This window comes from Impatiens glandulifera, chromosome 2, assembly GCF_907164915.1.
Source record: "Impatiens glandulifera chromosome 2, dImpGla2.1, whole genome shotgun sequence".
NCBI classification, from domain to species: domain Eukaryota; kingdom Viridiplantae; phylum Streptophyta; class Magnoliopsida; order Ericales; family Balsaminaceae; genus Impatiens; species Impatiens glandulifera.
The window spans coordinates 15,235,174-15,262,943 of NC_061863.1; the positions used below are offsets into that span (position 1 = coordinate 15,235,174).

At 31.1% G+C, this 27,770-nt stretch overlaps 1 protein-coding gene across 1 annotated transcript; it reads left to right on the top strand.

Moving 5' to 3' along the window:
- Positions 1 to 11,552: 11,552 nt before the first annotated feature.
- Positions 11,553 to 13,074, top strand: LOC124924397 (transcription factor MYB113-like). The gene is made up of 3 exons (XM_047464439.1): positions 11,553 to 11,741; positions 11,814 to 11,943; positions 12,492 to 13,074. The coding sequence occupies exons 1-3, from the start codon at positions 11,591 to 11,593 to the stop codon at positions 13,072 to 13,074; spliced, it is 864 nt and encodes a 287-aa protein (XP_047320395.1). The 5' UTR covers positions 11,553 to 11,590.
- The last annotated feature ends 14,696 nt before the right edge of the window (positions 13,075 to 27,770 follow it).

Consider the following 27,770-nt stretch of genomic DNA (forward strand, 5'->3'; position numbering starts at 1 on the left):
TAGGTATGATTAAATTGTTGTAATTATTACTTTTGTTTTATTGTTTTGATAACATTCTTGACTCTTTTTCAATAAAATTTATTTTAATTAATTTAGTAATGGTTGAATTATAATTTGCTGTTAATTGATACTTTTTATCTTATAATATTTTATAGGTCCAACAATTGAAGATAAAATGTTTTAAATTCTGGAATAATAATTTATTTGTATTGATATGTAGTGTTTATTTTGTATGAATTTAAATAATTAATAATATTTTGATATAATTATATTTTGATGCAATTATATTCTTAGATAATATTGTAAGAAAATTTTAATATAAAATATTATGTTATTTATATAATATAAATATTATTTTGAATGGTTTTTATTTATTTTTCCTCAAAAATATAAGTTATTACTTAAAATTCAACTAATTATTTTATAAGTTAAATATTTAACTATCGTTATTTTTACACCCATTTAAAGGTCAACTAACTATATATACATGAGATATTTATACCGTTTTATAGGCCAATTATTAACTAAAATATTTTAACCCTTTTTACAAGTTAACTAATTATTATCTACCGTCTTCATTTCATTGGTTAACTGTTAACTGCGTTAATTTTACCGTCCTTAATTGTTAAATTTCTTTAATAGTGTAATACATTAAAAAAAATTTATACGATAACTATTAACTCCAGTTCTACTAACCGCACTTAAAGACTATTAATTGTGATTTTACAAACATGAGATATAATGCTATAAAATAAATGGAAGAGAGATTTAAAAATTGATAACAGAAAATGTCATTAAATAAAGATTGCAATTTTGATTTATTTCAAAATTGTGAAACAAGTTGCAATGTTGTCATAAATGGGTTTAATACAAAATAAGTTGCTTACTAGTTTGTGTTAATAAAAATAGTTACTTTGAATGTCTTTTAATATGTAACTTTTCAAAAGATTTATTTTCAAAGTTGTTAAATTAGTTAAAATGTTATGTTAAATTGATTTAGTTACATATAAGTTTCTAATTAATTTAAGATAAAATGTAACAGTTAGTCAAAAATTAATTACTTTGATTTTCATTAGATATATATACAATTTGAATATATTTCAAAGTTGCAAAACTTGTTGCAATTTTGCGCTGAAATGATTTAATTCAAAATAAATTGTTTACAAGTTTAAAGTATATGCAACTTAGAGTTGAAAAATAATTATGTTAAATGTCATTGAATAAGAATTTTTTTATTATAACTTTGATATGTTCTAAAATTGCTAAAGAAATTATAATCCTAGGTTAAATAATATCATGCCAAATTAATTATCAAACGTTTTAAACTGAAATGTAATACATATGTAAATTGTGTGTTAAATTTATTTAATATAAAATAATTTTTTACATACTTCAAACCAAATTATGTTTAACACGATTGTATTTGTTTTTGTCTTACAACATTGCTTATTATAGTGTTCCGAAACAAATTACAATTTTGTGCTAGATATATTTATTGCAAAATTAGTTGCACTATAAACTATCTTTAGTATCTTTTTATATTTTTTACCACTTACATTTTATTATTTGTTATAATTAAATTTAGAAATTTTTATCAACGTTACCAAATTTTACATTTAAATTAAATTCTAAAATATTATCGATAATATTTACATTTGTTTCTCATATTAGTGTTAATTTCAATGTAATTAATTCTATATAAAATGTTATATCACATTGAAAAACATTATGTACTACCAACAATGTTAGTAATAATTTTAATGACTATATGTACTACCAACACTTTCTTAAAAAAATTTGAATTTTAGGACTCCTCCAAGTTGGGGACATGAGTTTGTGAATATGTATGATAGTAAATTTTTATTTTGAAAATATTATTTCAATATTTTTAATATTTAATATTTTAGTTGTAGTTTTAGTTATATTTCTTCAAAATTGACATTATTTTATTTTCAGTTGCTAAATGCATATATTTGGTAGTGATAATATCTCTAGTGGGTTGATAGAATGATTTTTGGTAGGAGAATTTTGATCTTGTTATTTAATGCAATGGATTTGAGTGGGAATTGATATGAGGTGGAAAAGAGCATAATTGATTTTGTACTATCATTTTGATTTTTGTTTGGGTGTTAGTGGAATTTTGAGTCTTTCCCGTTTTTTAAATGACAGCTATTTTGTAGAGAAATTATTTTATATATTTTTTTTAAAATTTTATTCTTTTTAATTATTTTTCATTACTAGTGAGAACCTCTCACTCGTATGAATCTCGTACATTTGCACGACAAACCATATGCCTCTATCCCTCGACAAACCACTCACCAATCTTAGTCAACTTCTTATCCAACGTCAAACCAACCACTAACCATCACCCAACATTCATCTCGTGACCTCACACTTTCAAATGCTCGCCAAACTAATTATTAATTTCAACCTCACACTCGACAAACCACCCACCACTCGACCTCCATCTCGTGACCTCATAATTTTAAATTCTCTTCATACGAACCACTAATTCTGACCTCACACACGACAATCCACACATCACCAACCTCCATCTCGTGACCTCACACTTTCAAATGCTTGTCATACCAACCACTAATTCCGACCTCACACACGACAATCCACCCATCACCCGACCTCCATCTCGTGACCTCAGATGCTCACCAAACTAACCACTTAATTCTGACCTTACACTTTCATATTCCTATCATTTGTTTAAAAGTTGCGCCATCATATATTATAGTCTAAATACCGTCTTGAAAATATAAATTTACATGTTTTTTTTATTTGAAACCTAGTCTTAAGTAATGAGATGTGAACACTTAAACTATTAGACCACTTATGATTATTCAAATAATTTTATTATTTTGTGTATGTAAATATATTTTGTATGGAGAGAAAAAATATATGATAAAAGATAAAAATATATTTATATAAAATTAATGATGAAAAATAATATAATATATATATATATAAGGTAACAAATAAATATAAAATTATGAATGTACGCGCATTTATAACAAAATAAAATATTTAAATAAATAAAAAAAATTTGAAGGTATGTACATTTATAACAAATATATATATATATATATATATATATATATATATATATATATATATATATATATATATATATAATATGTTAATGAAAAAAAATAATTAGAGAAAAGAGAATAAGATAGAGGAGATATAAAATAGCTGATGATAAGGTGAATTATATAAATATGGATGAAGTGAATTAATGTGGTGTCGGTTCGTTTTATTATTATTATTATATATATATATATATATATGAAAAATTGTTTAAATACTCAAATCCAACCAAATCTAAATGACAGGAATATTGATAGAGAAACTGCAAAGATAGAAATGAGTGAGATTGAGAGTGATAGTGAGGTAGGTGTGTCGAGATTAATAAGGAATAGTGGAATGGTAGCTGATAACATGTTGGTTCCCTTATTCTCCCTCTCTGGCTCAAGTATGTGATTAAAATGGATACACGTCTTGTTTTGTCTTTATTTTATTATATTCCAAGGTCGGTTTGGTTGTGAATATTTTTTAAATAATTCCTACCTAATCAAATTCATTCACCCCTCAATTATTAATTATATACTCAATTCATTAACAAAAATGATAAAATATATTTTATTTATTTAAAAAAAACTATTTGAGAATTATACAGTAGTATACATTTTCCATTATTTCTTTTTACCAAAAACATCTTATTTGCTCAATATCACCACCCAATAGGTCCGGCTTTAACTAACTAAAATATCTTACTTTTATTAAAAATATATTAGTTTAATACAATACAAAATATAACTACTAAATTAAAAAATTTAAGAATTAATTGCTTTTCCTCTTAGGTCACCCCTACTTCTCAGTCACTAGTGTCAGTCAGGCACTCATACAAATTCTCTAAAACATCCTTCACCAAAAAACACATAATATGAAGGATAAAAGTGATTTGGAGCTAATTGGCTTTGAATTTATTAGAATAAACATCAACTATTTAAAAAGATGTCGAGTGGTCAAAATTTTGAGTGAATATATAATTTTTTTAAGTAAGAAGATTTAAATTATATTAATATATAATTATAAATAAATTTAGTTTTTTTAAATATAAAAAATTTTAGTATTTTATTTAATTGATTGAGTAATATAATTATAAGAGAAGAATGAAATAACCTTTGATTATTGTTGGATTACAAAAAGGTATGATAAATACAACGAATGTTTAGCGAAAGTAAGACTGCGAATCATACGTGGCCTTGCCAGTTAGGAGAGAGAAAAAGAAAAAAAAATTAAATTTCTACATTTCTGCATATTTCACCAATAAGGTTTCATATTTCTGCATTACTTTCTCTCTCTGAAACGTATCCGGCATCATTTATTTCTCTTCTCCGGCAACATTTATTTCTATTCTCCGGCTGTATTTATTTATTTTCTCCGGCTGCAATTACTTCTCCATGGTATCCTTTTTAAGGATCTTTATTATTTTTTTTATAGATCTAGGGTTTACATTTTACATATGTATTTATGGATTTAAAGGTTTATGGATTTATTTCAGAACTGTTTGAACTTTCAGGAAACCGAAGTACCGAACTTGAACAACCCAGTAGATGAAGAACTTAACCTGAACAGATCCACCCCTGTTGAACCCGAAAGGTACCCGATTGCCCGATTGATATAAAAAATGTATATTTCAATGTGTCAAAATGTCCTAAAACCTACCATTTTTGAACCTAGAGGGTTATTTCGGGTCCCGAAATGGGTGGTTTCGGGACAAGAAATGGTCCTTCCTTGTCCCAAAACCACCCATTTCAGGACAAGAGATGACAATTTCTTGTCCCTAAATGGGTGGTTTTGGGACAAGAAAGGGTCTTTCCTTGTCTCGAAATGGTTGGTTTCGGGACAAGAAAGGACCGACCCTCTCTTGTCCAGAAATAAGTGGTTTCAAGACCCTTTCTTTTCCCGAAATGGGTGGTTTCGGGACCATTTCTTGTCCCGAAATGGGTGGTTTCGGGACAAGAAAGTGTCCATCCTTGTCCAGAAACCATTTCGGGACAAAAATTGTTGTGTTTTGGGACCCAAAATGGGTGATTTCGGGACCCGAAATGGGTGATTTTGGGACCCAAAAGGGTGGTTTCGGGACCTGAAAGGGTGGTTTAAGGACTTTTTTCTTATGGTTGCACTTAACTTTTGCAGTCACATTCCTAGTGTTGGAATGATATTTTCCTCCGAAGAACAACTTCTTGAATTCTATACATCATATGCCTACTTAACTTGATTCGGCATTACCAAGTTAGGGAGCAAAAATATAGGTGGTAAGAGGAAATACTTCAGCGTTGGTTGTGACAAGAGTTTTATGAAAGAATCGATGGCCAAAAATAAGTTGCATCAGCCTAGACCAATAACGAAGACAAATTGTAAAGCAAAGATTAATGTTGTTGTTCGAAATGAAGGGGAATATGTGATAACATGTATTTATCTTGAGCACAACCATACATTAAGCCCTAAGAGAATACGTCATGTTATATATTACAAAGTAATTGACGGAAATGTAAAGAGAAGATTGAATACAAACGATGAAACTGGAATAACTGTGGCCAAAACATTTCAATCACTTGTAGTTGAAGCTGGAGGGTATGAAAATATGTCTTTCGATGAGAGGACATGTAGAAATTACGTTACAGAAGTACGAAGGTTGAGGTTAGGGAGTGGGGATGTTGAAGCACTCACTAATTATTTCTTAAGAATGCAAACCAGGAACTCAAACTTCTTCTACCTTATCTCTTTCGATACAACCTATTTGACAAATCGATATGACATGTCTTTCGCTCCGTTTGTTGGTGTTAATCATCATGGTCAATCCATTTTGCTTGGATGTGGGTTATTGTCAAGTGAAGATTCAAATTCTTTCACTTGGTTGTTTAGAACTTGGTTAGAATGTATGGATGATAGACCTCCAAATGTCATAATCACAGACCAATGTCGATCCATGGAGATTGTAATTGAGAAGGTAATTCCTAAAACTCATCATCGATTTTGTTTGTGGCATATAATGAAGAAACTTCCTATAAAACTTGGAAGCCATACTGAATACCATCTAATAAAGAAGAGGCTGAAAAACATAGTATACAATTCCATAAATATTCAACAATGCTAAGAGGATTGGAATAGACTAATTGAAGATTATCAGTTGGAAGATAATGTTTGGTTGAAATCTTTGTATTTGGAAAGATCTAAATGGATACCTGTTTATGTCAAAGGACAATTTGGGCCGGGATGTCAACATCTCAACGAAGTGAAAGTATTAACGCCTTTTTTGATGACTACGTTCAGTCCAAAACATCCCTCAAACAATTTTTCGAACAATATGATAAGGCTCTGTTGAGAAATATCAAGAGAGAAAAGAAATTGGATTTCCAATCGTTTAATTCTTTGATACCAACTGTCATTGGATTTGCCTTTGAAAGGCAATACCAAACCTTCTACACTCTAGATATTTTTAGATTGGTTCAATAAGAAGTTAGAGGTTTGATGTTGTGCGACATCTCAGTCATTGAAGAGGAAGGGTCAACTTGTATATTTAGAGTTGAAGAAATCATTTTGGAGGTTAATGGAGAACATGTAAGAGATGTTTCTTACAAAGTACATTCAACCGAAATGGATTGCCATGTGAAATGTTAATGTCGATTGTTTGAGTTCAAAGGTATTTTTTGTAGGCATATCATGGCTGTGTTGAAAAAAATGAGGGTGAATGAGGTATCAATGTATTATATAATGGACTGGTGGCGTAAAGATATTAAGCGTGTGTATCAAAATATCACCAACATTTATGATTCAGATATGTCTATGGAAGAAAAAAAACGTCACAATAGTCTAACTCGATTGATTCAAGAGGTTCAACAAATTGGAGTAAAATCTGAAGTCAGTTGTTCTTTTTGGATGAACGGAATAAAAGGCTTGATGGAATAGTTTATGTCACTTAATCATGGAAGCACTGAAGCATCTAAAGACTAAAGCACATAAGCATCTCCATCTCCATCTCCATTTCAATCTCCCGCTACATCCATTTTGATACCACCAACAAAGAGGAAACAATCTTTAATTGAAAAAATCCCAAGACTTCGAGATCAAAAAAGAAGGGAAATACAGCCACAAAATCTACAGTTTTGGATTCAACACAACAACAACAACAATGGAATGATCCACTTTCAACTCAATTATCCTTCACATCACTTTTGTCCTCTCAAATATATGTCGAAGATAATGCGTGTGGGGATAATAATAAACGAAGATAATAACTTATTTGAACATGTTGTTGTCACTTGAATATTTTTACATTTTTATCATATCTTTAACGAAGATAGTACTTATTTGATCATGTTGTTGTCCCTTATTTTTGTCTCTTTTGGGTCCCGAAATCACCATTTCGGGATAAGAAACAACTCATTTCGGGACAAGAAACAACTCATTTCGAGTCTAAAAAACATCGATTTTGGGTCCAGAAACGACCATTTCGGGTCCTAAAACGACCATTTCAGATCCCGAAACACCATTTTGGGTTCCGAAACACAACATTTCGGGTCCCAAAACAATACATTTTGGGTCCCGAAACACAATATTTTGGTTTCAGGACCTGAAAAGTTGTGTTTCGGGACCCGAAAAGGTCGTTTCTTGTCCCGAAATGTGTGGTTTCGAGACCCAAAATTGGTGGTTTCGGAACCCGAAATGAGTTGTTTGTGGTCCCGAAATGGTGGTTTCGGAACACGAAATGTTGTATTTCAGGACCCTAAATGGTGGTTTCGGGACCCGAAAAGTTGTGTTTCGGGACTCGAAATAGTCGTTCCGAAACCACCCATTTCGGGTCCAGAAACACAATTTCGGGTCCCGAAATCACCCGTTTCTTATCCCAAAATGGCATTTTTTAACTTAGATTATACTTGGTTTTCTTGTCCGAGTTTTCTTGTCCCGAAATGGCGTTTTTTAACTTAGTTTATACTTTATACTTAGTTTAAATTGATTATAATTGAAGACTATAAATTAATTGATGACAAAAAAATAATTGACTAAAATGTACTAAATTAATGAAGAGGTCCTCTTTACATACATCTTATACGTTTCAGGACAATCTACTTTTAAAATGTCGACAAACTTTTGTAAGATGTTCTTGATATTTTTGTTTAAATTTGAACAGATGATTATTACAGTGTATTTGACTCGCACATTTTTTTAGTGGGTGTTCGATGTTTGAAGTATCTGTGCATGGCATCCCTAAAACGTTTATTCTTGTCCATTGTTGTGTATATGATGTGGATGGCGTTGTCATACAATGGCGTTGTATCCCAATCTGAACTTAAAGATTCCAGTCTTCTCGTGCCTTTTTCAATAAACAATGTACATTTAGTATTCCACAGCAAATTCTCTGTAAAACTCAGTCTATCTACGTTCGGAGCTGTCGTGTTCAGAGGTGTTACATTTAGTGGTGGTAGGCCATCATTCAAAGGTGTTCAATTCCTTGGTTCTGACCTCTTCCTAGGTGTTGCCTTCTTAGGTTCTTCTACTGCTTCCTTTCGAGGCTGAGACACCCCCACATCCTCCTCCTCATTCATATCCTTCTCCTCGTTCTTCTCCCCCCCCACATAATTATCCTCGTCATCGCTCTCCTCCCACATACCCAGTAGTGGAATGCGTCCTAGAACGCTTCCATGTCCGAATCCTCCATTTTCAAACTCTATATCCAGCCTAAACTTCAACATCGTGTCATTCCAACATGACAGTATAGGAAATTGTCGCTCATTAACTCCTCCAAGTTCAGGGTTGCTCACCCTATACATGTAGCACAACTGTAAACATACATATGTTAAAACCAAATATTTTTTTAAAACATGAAAATTAATTGGTGATAACTTACGATTAAGAACGTATGTGGTCCTTGGAAATGTCGTTTTTCATTCTCCTTCACTTTTGCGCATGATTGAACTAAATCTTCAAGTACAAATTTGCACCAATTGAACTTATTGATATTATCAACATCTGAAATAGATTTCAGAATTCTATACCTACAAGTGAAAAAAACATATTTGAAGATTATTTAACAATACATATATGTTGTCATGCAAGGGAAAATAACAGAAATGAGATATACATGGATAGTTGACCTAGGTGATCACACTAGAGAAAACAGCTGACAACAAATAATATGAAGTCTATCTTGAAATTGTTGCCAGCAGCTTTGTTATCAATGATTTTCGCCGGCATAGTAGTCGCTAAAGGAGCGCCATTAACAGGGTTACCCCATCGACTCCTAAATGCCTTCAACTTTTCATCAGTCTCGTTATTCTGATATTCTTCAATGTCCAGCTCCCCTCTTGGGAGACCCAATATCATATGAACGTCCTCTTCTTCGATTTTCATTTCCTCGCCATTCTCTAGGGTGAATGAACATTTATTACAGTCAAACTGTCTGACTAGATAACGAAAGATCTCCCCGGGGCATTTTGAAAGCGATAATGAAAGTAGAGAGCCAAAGCCTATTGACTTCACATCATCTTTTTGTTGTTCCTTAGACAGCATTTGAAGAAGAGTGAATAGGCCATTAGACGATGTCCTAGTTAAAAATAAGTTGTGGGGGGCTGCTTTGGGAGCTGCTGCTCTGGGAATTTGGGAACTGCTTTGGGAGCTGCTTTGGGGGATTTGGGAGCTACTTTGGGAGCGGGAGCCGCTTCGGGAGCTGCTTCATTCCTTTTACGTTTATTTACCCTACAAAAACAAAAGATAAACATTTAAAAACCATGAAGTAGATAATCAAATAAATGAAGCAATTCGGGTCCTGAAACAACTCATTTCGGGCTCCGAAACAACCCTTTTGGGTCCTGAAACCTCATGTTTCAGGTCCTGAAACCATCCATTTTGGGTCCTGAAACCACACTTTCGGGACCCTTAACAGCCAAACATGATATAATCCCACTTTCGGGACCCGAAACCATCCATTTCAGGTCCCGAAACCACACTTTCGGGACCCATAACAACCAAACATGATATAATCCCACTTTCGGGTCCCGAAACCATCCATTTCGAGTCCCGAAACCACACTTTCGGGTCCCGAAACCACACTTTCAGGACCCATAATCCCACTTTCAGGTCTCGAAACCATTCATTTCAGGTCCCGAAACCACACTTTCGGGACCCATAACAGCCAAACATGATATAATCACACTTTCGGGTCCCAAAACACTCTATTTCGGGTCCCGAAATCACACTTTTAGGACCCATAACAGCCAAACATATCAAAATCCCATTTTCGGGTCCTGAAACAATATATTTCGGGTCCCGAAACCACACTTTCAAAACCCTTAATTCAACAAACATATCAAAATCCCATTTTCGGGTCCCGAAACAACACATTTCGGGTCCCGAAACCACACTTTCGGGACCCTTAATTCAGCAAACATATCAAAATCCCATTTCTGCATTATATAATCATACTTTCTAGTCCCGAAACAATACTTTTGGGACCCATAATGCAGCAAATGCACAATAATCATCCCTTTCTATTGTTAAAATCATTAAAATCATAAAAATTCATAACCCTAACCCTCACCCTAACCGCAAAAACCTAAACGGTCTTTAAATCATCGAAATGATCTATGATTCTAAAAGAGAATATGTTATTTACCTTGTCCTTGGAGATTTTGGAGTCTTGCATGGAGATTACATGGACCATCATCCTGAAAAAATAGTATGAAGTGAACACGACGAATGCAGACAATGAAGTGAACATACCCGAAGGAGAAGACCTACCATTTTCGATCGAAAGAAGATGAAGAAAGTTGAAGAAGTCGGGGATGCCGGAGAGAAAAATCGCCAGAGAAGAAGTCGGAGTTTGCCGGAAGTGATAAATGAAAAGAAGAAAGAGAGGAAAGAAGAAAGAGGGTGAAACTGAAACGTTTCATTTTTTTATTTTTTTATTTTATTATTTTTTTTCTCTCTCCTAGCTGGCAAGGCCACGTAGGATTCGTGGTCTTGCTTTCGCTGGTCAGTCGTTGAGAATATCATTTCTCGATTACAAAACAGCTTCTTACAAACATGTAGGTGTAGGGTTTCACAAAATTTGGGGTGCTTTATACGAAAGTAAAATTATGCTATTATTATTGTTTTTTTTAAGGTGTTAAATTTTATGTTATATCAAAAAATTAATAATTATTATAATATAATAATAATATAAGTAAAATAGTTTAATTAGAAGATTAAATGTTATAATAATTTAAATTAGGTTTTAAGATCAAATCTTGATGAGGTAGCAGAGAGAGGGAGTGAGGCGGCTCACCCTATGGCGGGCCCTGAACACATGCATGGTCCCCTTGGGCCTTGGCTAGTTTCAATTATATATATATATATATATATATACCTTAGCTAGTTATCTTAGGAGACGAGGTATTTTTGTGCACCTTACATCTTTCTAGTTCATCATATATAATTTTCATTTTTGTCGGTAATGTTTTCATTTTCTTAATAATTTTCCCTAATATTTCTTTGGTGATAAGCTAACTCATATATATTTAATAGGAATTAGGTTAAAATGGAAATAGAAGGTTCCGGTTTTGGTTCTGGTCATAATTTGGGTTTAGGAGTGAGGAAGGGTGCATGGTCCGCTGAAGAAGATCTTCTCCTCACTCGTTATATTAACAAGAACGGAGAAGGAAAGTGGCACTTTGTTCCAAAAAATGCAGGTATTAATTAAAATATTATTTATACGTTAACATGAAGAAAACAAAATGACTAATCAATTATGCGATGAACAGGATTGAACCGGTGCAGAAAGAGTTGTAGAATGAGATGGTTGAACTATTTAAGTCCGCGTATAAAAAGAGGAAGTTTTGCTGAGGATGAGATTGATATTCTTCTTAAACTTCATAAACTGCTAGGCAACAAGTAATTAATCAATTCTTCAGTTCTAAATTTTGATATATTAATAACTTAACTCAAATAATTCTAAAATGCCAATTTTTTTATTGTTTTAATTCCGTCAAAAACTTAAATAACCCAATATCAAACAATGAACGATAACATTTTTACCTTTGACTTATTTATAAGATTTTTATTTTTTCTTAAAAGAATTAAATATTAGAACCTACATTCACCATGCATTTTCTACAATAAATTCAGCTAGGAATTCCATTAAGATTTTTGGTCAATAAATAATTTTAAATTATAATTAATTAAATTTCTTTTTAGAATGAATATTCAAACTCGACAATTAAGTAATAACTTTTTATTCAATCATCGCCACTGAACTAAAGAAATATTATAATGTTATTATCAACTATTAATATTATATGACTTTGTAAGTATTTAACTATAAAGTTACCCATTATTTTCCACACACAAAAAATAGACTAAACAACAACGTAGAATAAAACAAACAACTTTTATTTTTTTTTGTCAATAAATGCTAATATTTCAATTGGATGATATTGTAGGTGGTCACTAATTGCGGGAAGAATTCCAGGAAGAACGGCGAACGACATAAAAAACTTTTGGAACAGCCACATCAAAAAAACCCTTGAACCAAATTGTTCCAATAAAAAAGTAAATATTTTAATAAAATTCGATAATCGAAACAAGGTTGAAGTTATTAGACCTCGACCTCGAACCTTGTCGAAAAGCTTCTCTTTATTGAAAAATAAAGCTACTATGATTGACAACATAATTCACAACACATTGAACGAAACAAAAGAAATCACTTATCAAAACCATTCAAAGACGCAACTGTTAGAGCATGAGCAGAACCATGAAAGTCCTCTTTGGTGTTTGAAATCTCCACACGATAAATTAGTAGAAAGCAACGTCTCTAGTAAAGACATGTCTCTAGAACAAGGAGATGATTATTGGCAACAACATTTACCCACATCTCATTATTTTGTTTCAGAGACGACGCTAAAAGTTGACAGTATTTCTCTTGAGCAACAAAATATTCTTCAAGTAAGCACCGATTGGGATGATTTTTTATGGGAAAATATGGATATTAGTAGCTGGTTAGAAGATGAACAATTTGTGATATAACCAGTTTTATATTTTGGGATGTTATTGTATATAATATAATAATATATTATATTAATATATTATTATATTATATCCTATAAAATATTATATTCTACATTATATTATATTATTTTTAATACTTTTCATATGTAACTCAAGTTACTCTTGTAATATTAATAATGCACACAATATTATTCTCTTTCTATCTATTCTTACATGGTATCAGAGCAGGCTCTAGGGTTTGTGGTCGTTTAAGGTTTGTGGTCAATCCTCTTTCTTTTTCATTATTTTACTACTTATTGAGGATCATATTGATTCAACTTCAATGGATAAGTTGTCTCAATATATCTCAAACCCTATCAATATTATCTTTGATGGTACAAATTATGAATTGTGAGCGGAAGAAATTTGTAGTTTTCTTAAAGGTAGACTCCTGTGGCGCATCGTTACTGGAGAAATTCCTAAACCCAAACAAATAGATGGAGAATCTGAAACTGTCTTTACAGATCGCCTAGTCAATTTGGATGGCATGAACCATCAAATTATTACATAGTTTCGTAATACATGTACTACATAGTTTCGTAATACATGTACTAAGGCAATTAAGCTCAATTTTCGACGTTTCGACACTGCACAAGAGGTATGAGATTTCTTAAAGAATCGATACTCTATATCTGATGATGTCAATCAATTTCAGTTATATAGAAGGCTTCATCGAATGCAACAACAACCTGGTCAAATAATTCATAGGTATGTATCAGAATTACAAGAACTTTGGGATCATATTGCACATGGAGATCCTAGATGGCCGAGTACTGATGCAGCCAATATTTATATCAATCTTCGTAATCGTCAACATACATGGAATTTGTTAATGACTCTCCGAGAGGATTTTGAGTTTATTCGAAGTTCCCTTCTTCTCTCATTTTCAGCCCTAGTAACATTAAAATCCCCCAAAACAGCCCATGGGTCCTCATCATCAATTCTATCATTTAGACATCTCCATCACATTCTTCTATCTGTGCCCGAATTACCACCGTAAACAATAGCCAACCGAAAAGAATTGTCGTCAAGCTTGCTTTTAGCTTCAACCATAATAACCTGATCAGAAGTATAGAGCATTTTGACATCAACCACTTCAACATTCCAAGCAACCCAAATCCTACCGGTTTTATTGTTAGAGTTATGTAACAAGTCCCATTTACTGTCCATACAAAGACTTTTGATTCTATCAACATTGCGATCCTTCACCTTGGTTTCAAGAATTCCCAAAATAGTAAGCTTCCTATTATCAATAATCTTACGAATTTCCTTGCTTTTGATGGGATCGTTAAGGCCCCGTATATTCCATGTCATAATATTCATAAAGTAATTTGGAAGTTGGATTCATGAATTTCATTGTCATCATGGTTAACAAGTTGCCTAGCCATTTCATAATCCTTTCCAACACTGCTATCATTTTCTGAAAACCCATAAGCATCACTATCTTGGCTGTCCTCGATTGTCAACGATTGATTAGTTTCAATATCAGTGTCACAGATCCCTGCTAATCCAGAACCAATATCACCCAAACCTGCAGTACCTGAACTTTCCTAACCGACCAAAGCAGCCTCAGAAGTGACCAACCCAGAATCAGCTATTGATGACCCAACAGACCCACCAAACTTATCAGAACCATCAGATGTGGTACTAATTTTAATCTACAATGAAACATCCATTTTTCTGTTAATAAAAGAAGATGATGGATCACTATGAGATTTAATAAAAACAATTTGACTTAATGAATTTTACCCTCCAGTAATGGTATATATAAATCTCATCAAAAATATCATTACATACAACTCTATCACAAGAGCTATGGATGGAAATGTATAATTTAGTTACCTCTTTTGGAATCAATTGATTAAGTCACCATTTTGATTAAAAAAAAACCATTCACATTTACATTGTTGAATGACATTATAGAAATTAAATTTCCAGCCTTTAACAAAATGACATTAATATTGTCATAACGTTTAAGAGAGAAACCATTTTAAATTTCAGAAGTCACTTGTCTTCTCTCAATGATTTTTCAACGACAATTTTTCACAAATTCATAGTCTCTTCCTACAAAAAGACTTCCACATAAAAATAATAACTTTTTATCTTTATATCCTACACATTTTTGAATGGAAAGTAAATACTCTTAATTAAACAGTCTCCACAAAAAAGAATAATTATTTTAATACAATCTCCAAACTTGTTTGACAAGGATTCATTTCATCCAAAATGCTAGTTCTCTAAATTCCAGGCCTAGTCAATTGATTCGATCATCAAATGGATTTCATTATAATATTTTTCTGTTAGTTTTGTAATAAAAATGAGAGATCAACCTTAACAAGGCCGGGGACAACGGGTAGGAGAAATGGAGGTAAATGCTGTTAATAAATGAGATTAAAAGTTTAAAGGCTCACATAAAATATGTAGATATTGACTGAACAAGTAACTTGATCAAAATTTCCTTTCCTTATTGGCTTATAATTTATTGTTTTTAACATGCCAATTTGGATATTTAATGTGGTCCTCCAAAGATGCAAGGACTTCGATATTTTTTTTATCTCAATGTATCAGTATACCAAGTTGTTACCTTTCATTTTCCAAGCTTTGATTTCTAAGAATTTTCAAATGTTCTTTTAGATGCATAAGAATATTGATTGAGAAGAGTGAGTGGAATTTTAGGCTATTAATTTGTTAGTATGGGAAATATGTATATACGTGAATAATGTCTAATTCATCTACATTTTGATGCATAGCCTCAGTGAATATGATTAAGTTCTCCAAACATTAAAATTTTGGTTTCTCGGCAACATCCATTAAGTTTGATTCATTGAAATTTTTCTGTATGGCTAGAATCATTAAGTAAATCTGAAATATAACTATACATTAGATGAAAGAGATTATGTGATACCCTGTTAGAGAAGAATTTAAAATTTTAAACACTAAGGACTTGTTTGATGAAATGGTTATTGGGATTTTAACAGTTATTATCTCACATTCAAAATATCACATCACATATATAATCAATATATTTATCCATATAAATACCCATATTACCCTTTTCTTAAATATTTATTTTATAATAATAAAAGTTCATTTTAATATATATATAATATTTATTTTATTACATTATAAAATTTATTTTTATATAAATTAAATTAAGAAATTATGTCATTTAAAAAAATTAAACTAATTATATTAAATAAAAATAAATTCACAATATAAATAAAACTATAAATTCAAAATAAATAATTATATAAAATTATATCATTTAAAAAAAATATTAATTATCTAATATACCATTTAAATTATAAATAATTAAAATAAATATATAATTATACTAGAAAATAAAATTGAATGTATTTAAATAAAAAATATTAATTAATTTATAAATGTTCTCATCAAAATTAAATATTTATAAAGAAATTTATTCAATTTTTTTGATATAAACAAACTGTATACAATCTTTCTAAATAAATATTTTAAGAAATAAATTATTTCATTTAAAAAATTATATTAATTATATTAATTATATTAAATAAAAATAAATTTATAATATAAATAAAATTATATTATCTAATATAAGTGATTTATAAAAAATTTATTCATTTAAATTTTTATTTCTCCATTAATAGAATTTAATATTAATATATAGTTTTTTAATATTTATTTTATTATATTTTAAAATTTATTTTGATATAAATATGATTATTTAATATTAAAAAAAGTATTTATATATAGAGGGAGGGGTATACTACGAAAAGAAATTAAAAAATCTAGTTTTTTTTTCTAATTTAATTAAACAATAGTCAATCTACAATAGTCAATTATCTACGCAGAGAATCGGTCCCTAAGGAATCCCGAAAGGGATGCCGCCGTCCAATGGGTACACGAAAGCGACAAAGTTACTTTGACTACACAACCATGCCTGTCAGTTGGAGCGAATTGGATGATCGCGCCGAGGGCTGCCCCTCTTCCCCTCTTCCCCTCACTCTCCTTTCCCTAATGTTCATAAAGAGTCATCCAAGCTTTTCTGACTCGGCCTAGCCCTTTAGTCCTTTTTTTATCTTTATATGGGGCCTTTAGTCTTTTTCTTAGAGTAGGGGTTGCAAGAGAGCAGAGTGTGCCGCCCTACCATAGTTGCGAGTCTGTTTATAGTCGCGACTGTTGTCATAGCCGATTTCAACTTCTAGGAAAAACCTTAGAATTGGGAGGGTGATCCTCCCGGTAAACTGACTGTACTCCAAACCGCACAGGTTCACAAGTAGAGTATACTAGGGCGCTTAAGATAAACATGTCGAAGGAACTCGGCAAAATGACCCCCGTAATTTCGGGAGAAAGGATGCTCTCTTATCTTTTTCTTAAAAAAACGGCACACACCAAGGGTAGCGACTGTTCATTAAAAACACATGACTCTGCTAAGTGGTAACACGATGTATAGAGTCTGACACCTGCCCGGTGCTACAAGGTCGGAAGGAGAAGTGTTAACAACTTAATTTGAATGGATTTTTTTGGAAAATAACGGGACAAAACTCAGAAAACCAGTAGACTAAGCAAACTCGACAAACATTGTAAATAACAATTGAAACACAATTCATAATATGTTTTTATTAAATATTCATTAAACCCCAATTTTATCAACATAATTAAGAAGAAGCTATTCAACCCTATCATAAGTTTTATACATGTCAATTTTAATAAGACATTAAACTTGTTTCTAATTTTTCATTTTTTGAAATGATCAAAACATTATTGGGATATGAAAATATTATATTGAATCAACCTGTTTTTAACAAAAGTGTTTTCTTCTTTACCAACAATTTTCTTTAAAAAATGGTTCCATACTAAGAATAATGAGTGTGACTAAGATTTTATAAGCGAAGTTACCTAACTTAAAAGGTCAAAACCGACCGATCTCTTTAAGCTCATAAGTCTTAACTGTTAGATTTATTGGACTAATATATATAAATAATGTGTTTGGGCTATTGTTTATTCATAATCCAATTTATAAAGTGATCCACTAAAGTATTTTGGTTATTGGGCTAAGTCATGTTTGGTTATTAGTATGGTACATTTTATTATGTGTAGAAACCGAATATTTATTTAATATTTATAATGGATTAAATAATAAATAAATGACAATATAAATAGGGTTGTGGTCCCGATTCATAGATGTCAGTTTCATTTATCATAATCTCCATCGTTAGAGAAAAGCAAGAGAGACGGTCTATAGAATTGGAAGATTCAACCTGTAGTAACTCAAAAGTTTTGGGCAATGACATCAGGTACGCTTCCGCTTAATTTATCATATCGACTTATTAACATAGAATCATTATTCTTGTTTCGTCTAGTTAAACACTAATATAATGTTGAAGATTATAGATCATGACTAAAGAAAACTATTAGATAATCCAGATTAAAACAAGATAAGAATAAGTATATTTAACAATTGGTATCAGAGCCAAGTTTCTATGTTGATATGTTGATGTTAATATTATGATATGAATACTTTTTTGATTTGTTAATACTAAGATTGTGATATGAAGAAATCGTTGACCCGTTGATCTTAAGATTATGTTAGGAAGAAATTGTTGATTTGTTGATCTTAAGATTCTGTTATGAAGAAATTATTAATCTTTTAATATTAAGATTATGAAGAAATCACGATTTCTTTACACTGACTTTTGAATTCCTAGTTTACTTCCTTTGCTATTAATAAAATAAAGTAAATAAGACTAAGTATTATTACTATTATGTTATATATATATTTATTATTTAAACATATATATATGGAATTTGAAAAGGTTCAAATTTTATTTATTATTTATTTTATTATAATAAATAAAGTAAACAAATAAAGATTAAAGTTATTATATATTTATTGTTTAAATATATATATATATAGAATCTGAAAAGTCATCGGAAAAACAATTTTAAATTTAAATTTATTTTTACAACCGTTATATATATAATATTAAATATATACTATATTTACATTAAATATGTAAGTGACAGTTATTTTTTTTTTACTCATATATTTTATATTGATTATTAAAAAATAAAACATATCATTAAAGAACTTTTAATTATTTTGATGATATAAAGTTAAACTACACCAAAAGGTTATTAGAAATTAAAGAATTAAGATTATATTAAGATTGAAGGAGTTTATTATTATTAAAAAATTAATTGAAACAACATGTTATCAAAGTAACCTCTATTGTGAAGATTAATTTGTTAAGAATTTTAAATGATAGTATACTTTTAATTCATGCGGATATTATATCGGCCCAAAGGAAGATCAATATTGTCGGGCCGGATTAAATATATACATGTAATGATAAATATATGACAATTATTTGATATTTTTGTGAACAATATTTCGATCCAAAGATAGATTTATTGTTTGACATAATTTATTGTCAATATTTGATCATAACACTAAATTATCATTTACAAGTTAAGATTTATGTCAAAAGACTAAATTTTAACGTTGTGCCAGATAATTTATTTATTTTTTGATGGACAAATCTTAATATAAATGCTAATTATATTTGGATAAAATATGTGTTTATGATTTCAGTTAATGTTTCCGCTTCTTCAATATCTGCCAATGTTAATTCGATTCCTATACTGAATGGAAACAACTTTAAGGACTGGAAAGAAAATATTTTGATTATCCTTGGTTGTATGGATCTAGACCTTGCGCTTCGGATTGATCGTTCCACTATTACAGATGAGGGTACACTTGATGAAAAACGGGACCTTGAAAATAGGGATAGATTAAATCGCATGTGTTTAATGATCATCAAGCGAGGAATCCAGAAACATTTCGGGGTGATATCTCTGAAGTTACTAATGCTAAGGAATTTATTGAGGAAATTGAGAAACGTTTTGCAAAAAACGATAAGGCTGAAACAAGCACACTTCTAGCGAGTTTAACCTCAATAAAATATAAAGGAAAAGGAAATATAAGGGAGTACATTATGGAAATGTCTCACATTGCTTCAAAACTAAAAGCACTAAAGTTTGAGCTTTCTGATGAACTGCTTAACCAGTTTTAAGGTAAGTTATAACTGTCCGAAGGAGAAATGGACTCTTAATGAGCACATTTCATATTGTGTGCAAGAGGAAGAGAGATTGAAGCAAGATCGGACTGAAAGTGCTCATCTGGCTTTGAAAAATAACTTCAGGGATAAAAGAAATAAAAAGAAAGAACCCTAAAGAAGCTGCTGGTGGTCCCGCACAAAAGAAACAACAAACTAAAGAAAATGAGGAATTTAGTTGTTTCTTTTGTCGGCAATCCATACACATGAAGAGGGACTGCACCAAATATCACGCGTGGCGTGCAAAGAAAGGTGACATTCTTACTTTAGTTTTCTCTGAGGTTAATTTAACTTCAGTACCGAGTGACACTTAGTGGGTAGATTCTGGTGCTACTACTCACATTAGTGTTTCTATGCAGGGTTTCCTGAGCTGTCGAAGGCCAAGTAATGACGAAAGATTCATATTTGTGGGCGATGGCAAATCAGTTGAAGTTGAGGCTATTGGGAACTTTAGATTATTATTAAGAACTGGTTCTTATTTGGATTTGAAAGACATTTTTATTGTACCGTCATTTAGACGGAATTTGGTTTCTATTTCTGTTTTGGACAAATTTGGTTTTTGTTGTTCATTTGGGAATAGTCAGTTTAGTCTTTCTTTAAATTCAAGTATTATTGCAACTGGTTCTTTGTCAGTTTATGATAATCTATATTTACTTGATACGGTTGCCTCATATAATGAAACTTTGCATACAAGTACACTCGGTACTAAAAGAAAATTAACAATTGAGAATTCTACATGAATTTGGCACAAGCGTTTAGGTCATATACCTAAACACAGAATTGAAAGACTTGTAAGTGATGGAATTCTTGATTCCCTTGATTTTTCCAATTTTGAAGTTTGTGTTGGATGTATTAAGGGAAAACAAACAAATGTAAGAAAATTGGGTGCCAATAGAACTACAGACGTCTTAGAACTCATACATACTGATATCTGTGGGCCATTCCCTACGGCCTCTTGGAATGGTCAACGATATTTTATTTTGCTCATAGACGATTATTCAAGATATGGCTACCTTTATCTAATTAGTGAGAAGTCCCAAGCACTGGACGTTTTTAGGCATACAAAGCTGAAGTAGAAAATCAGCTTGGTAAAAAATAAAATCTGTCAGATCTGACTGTGGTGGTGAATACTATGGTCGATATGATGGATACGAAGAACAACGTCCAGGACCATTTGCTAAATTCCTAGAGGAATGTGGAATTGTACCTCAATACACTATGTCAGGTTCTCCTCGCATGAATGGTGTACCTGAGAGACGAAATAGAACTCTTAAAGATATGGTAAGAAGCATGATTTCTCATTCTACTTTACCGGAATCTCTCTTGGGAGAAGCAATAAAGACTGCAGCATATATTCTCAATAGAGTTCCAACTAAAGCAACAACTAAAACTTCTTATGAGTTTTGGACCGGTAAAAAGCCAGTCCTAAAGCATTTTCATATTTGGGGATGTCCAGCAGAAGCAAGGCCTTATAAGCCAAATGAAAATAAATTGGACTCCAAAACAGTTAGTTGTTACTTTATTAGATATTTTGAGAAATCAAGGGGTTATAAGTTTTTTGTTCCCACGAACAGAACTATTTTTGAGACGGGAAATGCAGTGTTCTTAAAGAATATTGTGTTTGAGGGGAGAAATACTAAAGAATTTGTATTTGAAGAGGAATTTGTTCGAATTCCTACAATTTCTACTGATGATAATCATGAATTTATTTATGATATTAATCAAGAAACAATTTCAGAACTTCAAGACATTAATACAAATCTTCCCATTGAAAATGAGGTAAACATTCATGAAGAACAAACTCAACAACCTCAAGAACAAATGCCATTATGGAGATCCACGAGAGAAAGGGGAAATGTTATTTCAGATGACTATATTGTATTTCTCCAAGAACATGAGGATAACATTGAAATAATGGAAGATGATCCTATCAACTTACATCAAGTAATGCATAGTTCTAATTCTCATAAATGGATTATTGCCATGAATGAAGAAATTAAGTCCATGAAAGACAATGACGTTTGGGATCTAGTTTCATTACCTGAAGGTGCGAAATCTATTGGTTGTAAATGGATATTTAAAACTAAAAAGGATTCAAAGGGTGGTGTAGAAAGATATAAGGCACGTCTTGTTGCAAAAGGTTTCACTCAGAGGGAAGGTACTGATTTTACAGAAACCTTTTCCCCTGTTTTTACAAAAGACTCTTTTAGAACGATCATGGCATTAGTGGTGCATTTTAATCTTGAGCTGCACCAAATGGATGTTAAGACTGCGTTTCTAAATGGTAACATTGATGAAACAATTTTTATGAACTAACCAGAAAATTTTGTGGTGGGAGAACCAAACAAAATGGTTTGTAAACTAAAGAAATCCATATATGGTCTCAAACAAGCTTCTCGTCAATGGTATCACAAATTTCATGAAATTATTACCTCATTTGGTTTTGAGAGTAATGTAATTGATGATTGTGTATACCACAAGTTTTGTGGGAGTAGACATATTTTTCTGATTTTATATGTTGATGATATATTGCTTGCTAACAATGATACAGGCTTACTGCATGAAACTAAAAGATTCATTTCAACTAAGTTTGAAATGAAAGATCTTGGTGATGCCTCTTTTGTATTAGGAATTCAGATACATCAAGACCGTTCTTGAGGTATACTTGGATTGTCACAAAAGAGAGCTACATTGAGAATGTACTAAAGATATATGGCATGCAGGAATTACCTCTGTTGTTAAAGGAGACAAATTTTGTCTTCAACAATGCCCTAAGAATGATCTTGAAGTTAAAGAAATGCAGAAAATTCCTTATGCATCTGCAGTAGGGAGTTTGATGTATGCACAAATTTGCACTCGACCAGATTTGACATACATTGTCGGAATGTTGGGCAGATATCTGAGTAACCCTAGTATGGATCATTGGATAGCAGTCAAACAAGTTATGCAATATTTAAAAAGAACTAAAGACTTCATGCTCACATATAAGAAATCAGACCAACTATAGATCGTTGGATATTTAGACTCGGATTTTGCTAGATGCCAAGACAGTCGGAGATCCACTTCAGGTTATATCTTCATGCTTGCTGGAGGAGCAATCTCATGGAAGAGTGTTAAACAAACACTCATAGCTTCCTATACTATGGCCGCTGAATTTATAGCATGTCATGAGGCATCTAATCATGGAATGTGGTTGCGGAATTTTGTCACTGGACTGAAAATTGTGGAAGGAATTGAAAGACCATTAAAGTTATTTTGTGATAATAAATCAGCAGTCATGTATTCAAATAACAATAGGAGTTCAACCAAGTCAAAACACATTGACATCAAATTCTTAGTTGTTAAAGAAAGAGTTCATAATGGTCATTTATATATAGAACATATTGGTACAAACTCTATGATGGCGGATCCGTTAACTAAGGGACTACCACCTAAGGTCTTTGTGGAGCATACTGCTCGAATGGGTGTTATGTCATTTAAAGATATTCAGTTTTAGTGGGAGTTTGCTTCTATATATATGTAACACTGACTTATTGATTACTGCAGTTTATGGATGATAAAGAATTTTTGTTACACTTTGTTTTCTTGAAAACTTTGATCTCATTAGGGACCAGTTAGAAGTTGACATGATTCATGATCACATTAGATGTCATTTCTATGCTACACATCCATACTATGATCTATGTCATTTAGTTATACTGATATTCGTGATCATTGATGGGTTGAATTACGAACTAATGTAATTAAAACCTCTTTGGTCCAATGTTTATATAATTAATGGACGAGATTGGTTAAGAGTGACTTTAAATTATGATAGCTACATTATTTGCGCATAAAGATGAACACATTTAATTACATATATTGTCCAAGTGTGAGATTGTTAGATTTATTGGACTAATATATATAAATAATGTGTTTGGGCTATTGTTTATTCAGAACCCAATTGATAAAGTGATCCACTAAAGTATTTTGGTTATTGGGCTAAGTCATGTTTGATTATTAGTATGGTACAATTTATTATGTGTAGAAACCGGATATTTATTTAATATTTATGATGGATTAAATAATAAATAAATGACAATATAAATAGGGTTGTGGTCCCCGATTCATAGATGTCAGTTTCATTTCTCATAATCTCCATCGTTAGAGAGAAGCAAGAGAGACGGTCTATAGAATTGGAAAATCCAACCTATAGTAACTCAAAAGTTTTAGGCAATGACATCAGATACGCTTCCGCTTAATTTATCATATCGACTTATTAACATAGAATCATTATTCTTGTTTCGTCTAGTTAAACACTAATATAATGTTGAAGATTATAGATCATGACTAAAGAAAACTATTAGATAATCCAGACTAATACAAGATAAGAATAAGTATATTTAACATTAAGATAAGATTTGCATCATTAATACATTTTAGTATATGATGAGTTAAAATTTATATTTTGGGTTATTTCGAAAACATTAATCTTAAAGCTGGTTCCCAACATTTAGAATAGAATATACATGAGAACTCATTGAGACTTGATGCCTTGAATGAGCACATATTTTTTGAATTGCTTCAACTTCTGGTAATCGATCGGAAGTAATTCACAAGTTCTTTTACCCAATATATTGTTCCTCCCATTTTGAATCTTAGCAATTTCTGTTCTCAATCTTTTATTTTATTAGTGAGAGAGTCTGTTACAATTGAGAACTAGTGGAAGTTCTCTTTCCCCAATATTGTTCCTCCCATTTTCTCGTATTAGCAATTTCTGTTTTCTATCTTTTATTTTATTAATGAGAGATGAAGTTTTTTTACAATTGAGAACTAATGTTAATTTATCATATAAGAAGTTGAGTATTTTCTTTATACCTTCAAAGTGGTGGAGTTTGAAGCAATAAGGGTTGAGACCAATTGTGAGTGCTTAGTTGGGATTGGCGTATTTTGGTGGTCATTTTGATGACAAGATTCATTTACAGCTAGTTTTAGTTCTAGGGTAATACAAACTGTGTATTTGTAAAGAATCACCCTAAGTCACGTAAATTTTTTAAACAGTCACTACAACTTATAAGAATTATAGTTAACCAATTAGTTTTATTAATTTTAAGACTAAATTAATATATAACTTTATATTATTTAAAAAAGTATTAAATCAAATAAAATTAAAATTGTATAGGTCATTGAAATCCAACCTTCAAGAGCCGTCTGACCACGTATTGAAAATCTTTACGATCTTCAGCACATATTGAAAATAATTATGATTTTGCACAGGTTCAGACCCAACCAATTGGTGAGGTGGTGACATATTATCGACTTGTTTTTGGGTTGACGGTTCCTCCACATTGTGTCTTTTGGCTTCAGGATACAATTAAGCTCAAGTGGGGAAGGGAGGATTTGTCTTCATAGTATTATTAAGATTTATCAAAGATTGCGAATTGGTATCCCACAGACCCTTGTTGGTTGGCATCATTAGTCATTTTCTTAGTAAAGATTTCGGTGACATTAATGACTGATCCACTTTTCAAATATACGGACAAAAACAAACTTTGTTAATTTTTTTTTTTCCAAATAAATATCATTTAAAATGTTATAATAGATCCTCATCCCTGTCGGTCAAGAAGAGAAGACACGCCCTGGCTTGAACTACTCTATATATATAGATGATGCTTAATTTTTAAAGTGTCCGGATTGCCGGGTCGAGAGTTGTGGTTAATTTGAATATTTATGTGAGAGTAAATGGATACTTAGGTCGGATTGTGGGTTGACCCGCTCATAAATTTAAAACGGTTAAAAATAAATTTAAAACTGTTATTTGTAGGTTTCGAACTTGCAACTTAACAAAACAAGTACAACTCTTTAACCAACTAGGCTAACAACACTTTATATTTAAGATTCAACACCGAATTTGATGAACGCGAGACATTTAATAAATAAAAGTTCAAAATTTTAACTAATTAATCTATATATATATAATGATGTTTAATTTTTAAAGTGTCCAGATTGTCGGGTCGAGAGATGTGGTTAATTTGAATATTTATGTGAGATTAAATGTATACTTGGGTCGGATTGTGGGTTGACCTGTCTATAAACTTAAAACGGTTAAAAATAAATTTAAAAATGTTATTTGTAGGTTTCGAACTTGCAACTTAACATAACAAATACAATCTTTAACCAAATGTGATTGAAATGTGGTTTTTTCGATGGATAATAGACATGTATCATTTGAAAGTGGTTAAAGAAATATGAATCAAATATTTAATTGACCAAAGTTTGAGGTCACAATGCTAATTATTAAAAAATATGAATCAAATATTTGATTGACAAAGTGAAAGTGTAAAGTCACGAAATGAGAGATTATTCGGAAAAAATATGTGATGAAACATGTGAAAAAATAAGTTGTTTTATCGAAATGAATAAAATGTGGAATGAGAGCGTTATATTTTTTATTTTAATAATTTTAAATATTGAATAAATATTATTATAATTTTTTGAATTTATTTTATTTTTATCCTTATCCGTGTGCTTCGTACGGAAATTTTTCTAGTGGACAATAAAGATGTTTAATAAATTAAATAAATTATTAAAATATAATATTTTAACAATAAATAAATTTATTATCTTTAAATAATTTTTTAATTTATTTAAATTTATAATTCATTAATTAAATTATCTTTAAATTATTTGTCTCAAAAAGGGTATGACATTAGTAATCGCATTAGAATGATACGTTTATTCAACAAATCTATTATTATAACATAGATGAAGTCTTCTCACATAAATAATTGAGGAGGTCAGTAAACTAATTGATCATTTTAATATTTTTGAACTCATTAAGGCTTTACTTTTATATTGGTTATTAGTGAATTTTTTTGTTTATGTTTTCATTATTGTTTATGGTTATAATATATCATGTGACCCAACCCTTCTAAAAGTTGCCATAACTTGGGCGCTAAGATAAATCTTCTTATTATCAATTCGTTCAATATAATCTTCTTTCCTATATTCTTACATGGTATCAGAGCAAGATCTCATTCGCCGCAATTCAGTTTAACTTCGATCATCGACGCACCAGTGTAGTCATATTTTGATTTCGACTATATTTTTATTTTCAGATTTGATTTGGTTTTCTGAATTATCTATTGCTTTCTGATTCGCTGAGCAGTCTGAGCTCTTTATTGAACATTTTGATATATTTTGGCTGGTTATTGGTATTTTTCCGGCTTTGGATTTTTCCTTTATGTCTCTCAATATGGATTGTGTGGAGGCATCTAGTATTACAGTTATGTTGTCAGGAGACAACTATGATTTGTGGTTCGAATCTATGAAGATTTTTTTAATTGGTAAGAAGTTGTGGCGATGTCACTGATGACTACAAAAAAAATGACGATTATTGTGTAGCTATTGATGATTGTGATAGTAAGAATCATAATACTCTTACCTAGATTCAAAATACGTCATCTTGGAATATCCAAATCCACTTGCAGCGAATGTATACCGCCAAGATGGTCTAGGATTATCTGAAAGATCGATTCCAAGCAACCGGAGGAATGCACCACTATCAATTGTTGAGTTCGTTACATGCACTAAAAC

Bases quoted from the DNA above. Each gene is read 5' to 3' on its own strand.
- LOC124924397 (XM_047464439.1), top strand. From the start codon at position 11,591: ATGGAAATAGAAGGTTCCGGTTTTGGTTCTGGTCATAATTTGGGTTTA. The intron at 11,742-11,813 runs GTATTAATTAAA...TGCGATGAACAG, and splicing joins CTTTGTTCCAAAAAATGCAG to GATTGAACCGGTGCAGAAAG. The intron at 11,944-12,491 runs GTAATTAATCAA...ATGATATTGTAG, and splicing joins CATAAACTGCTAGGCAACAA to GTGGTCACTAATTGCGGGAA.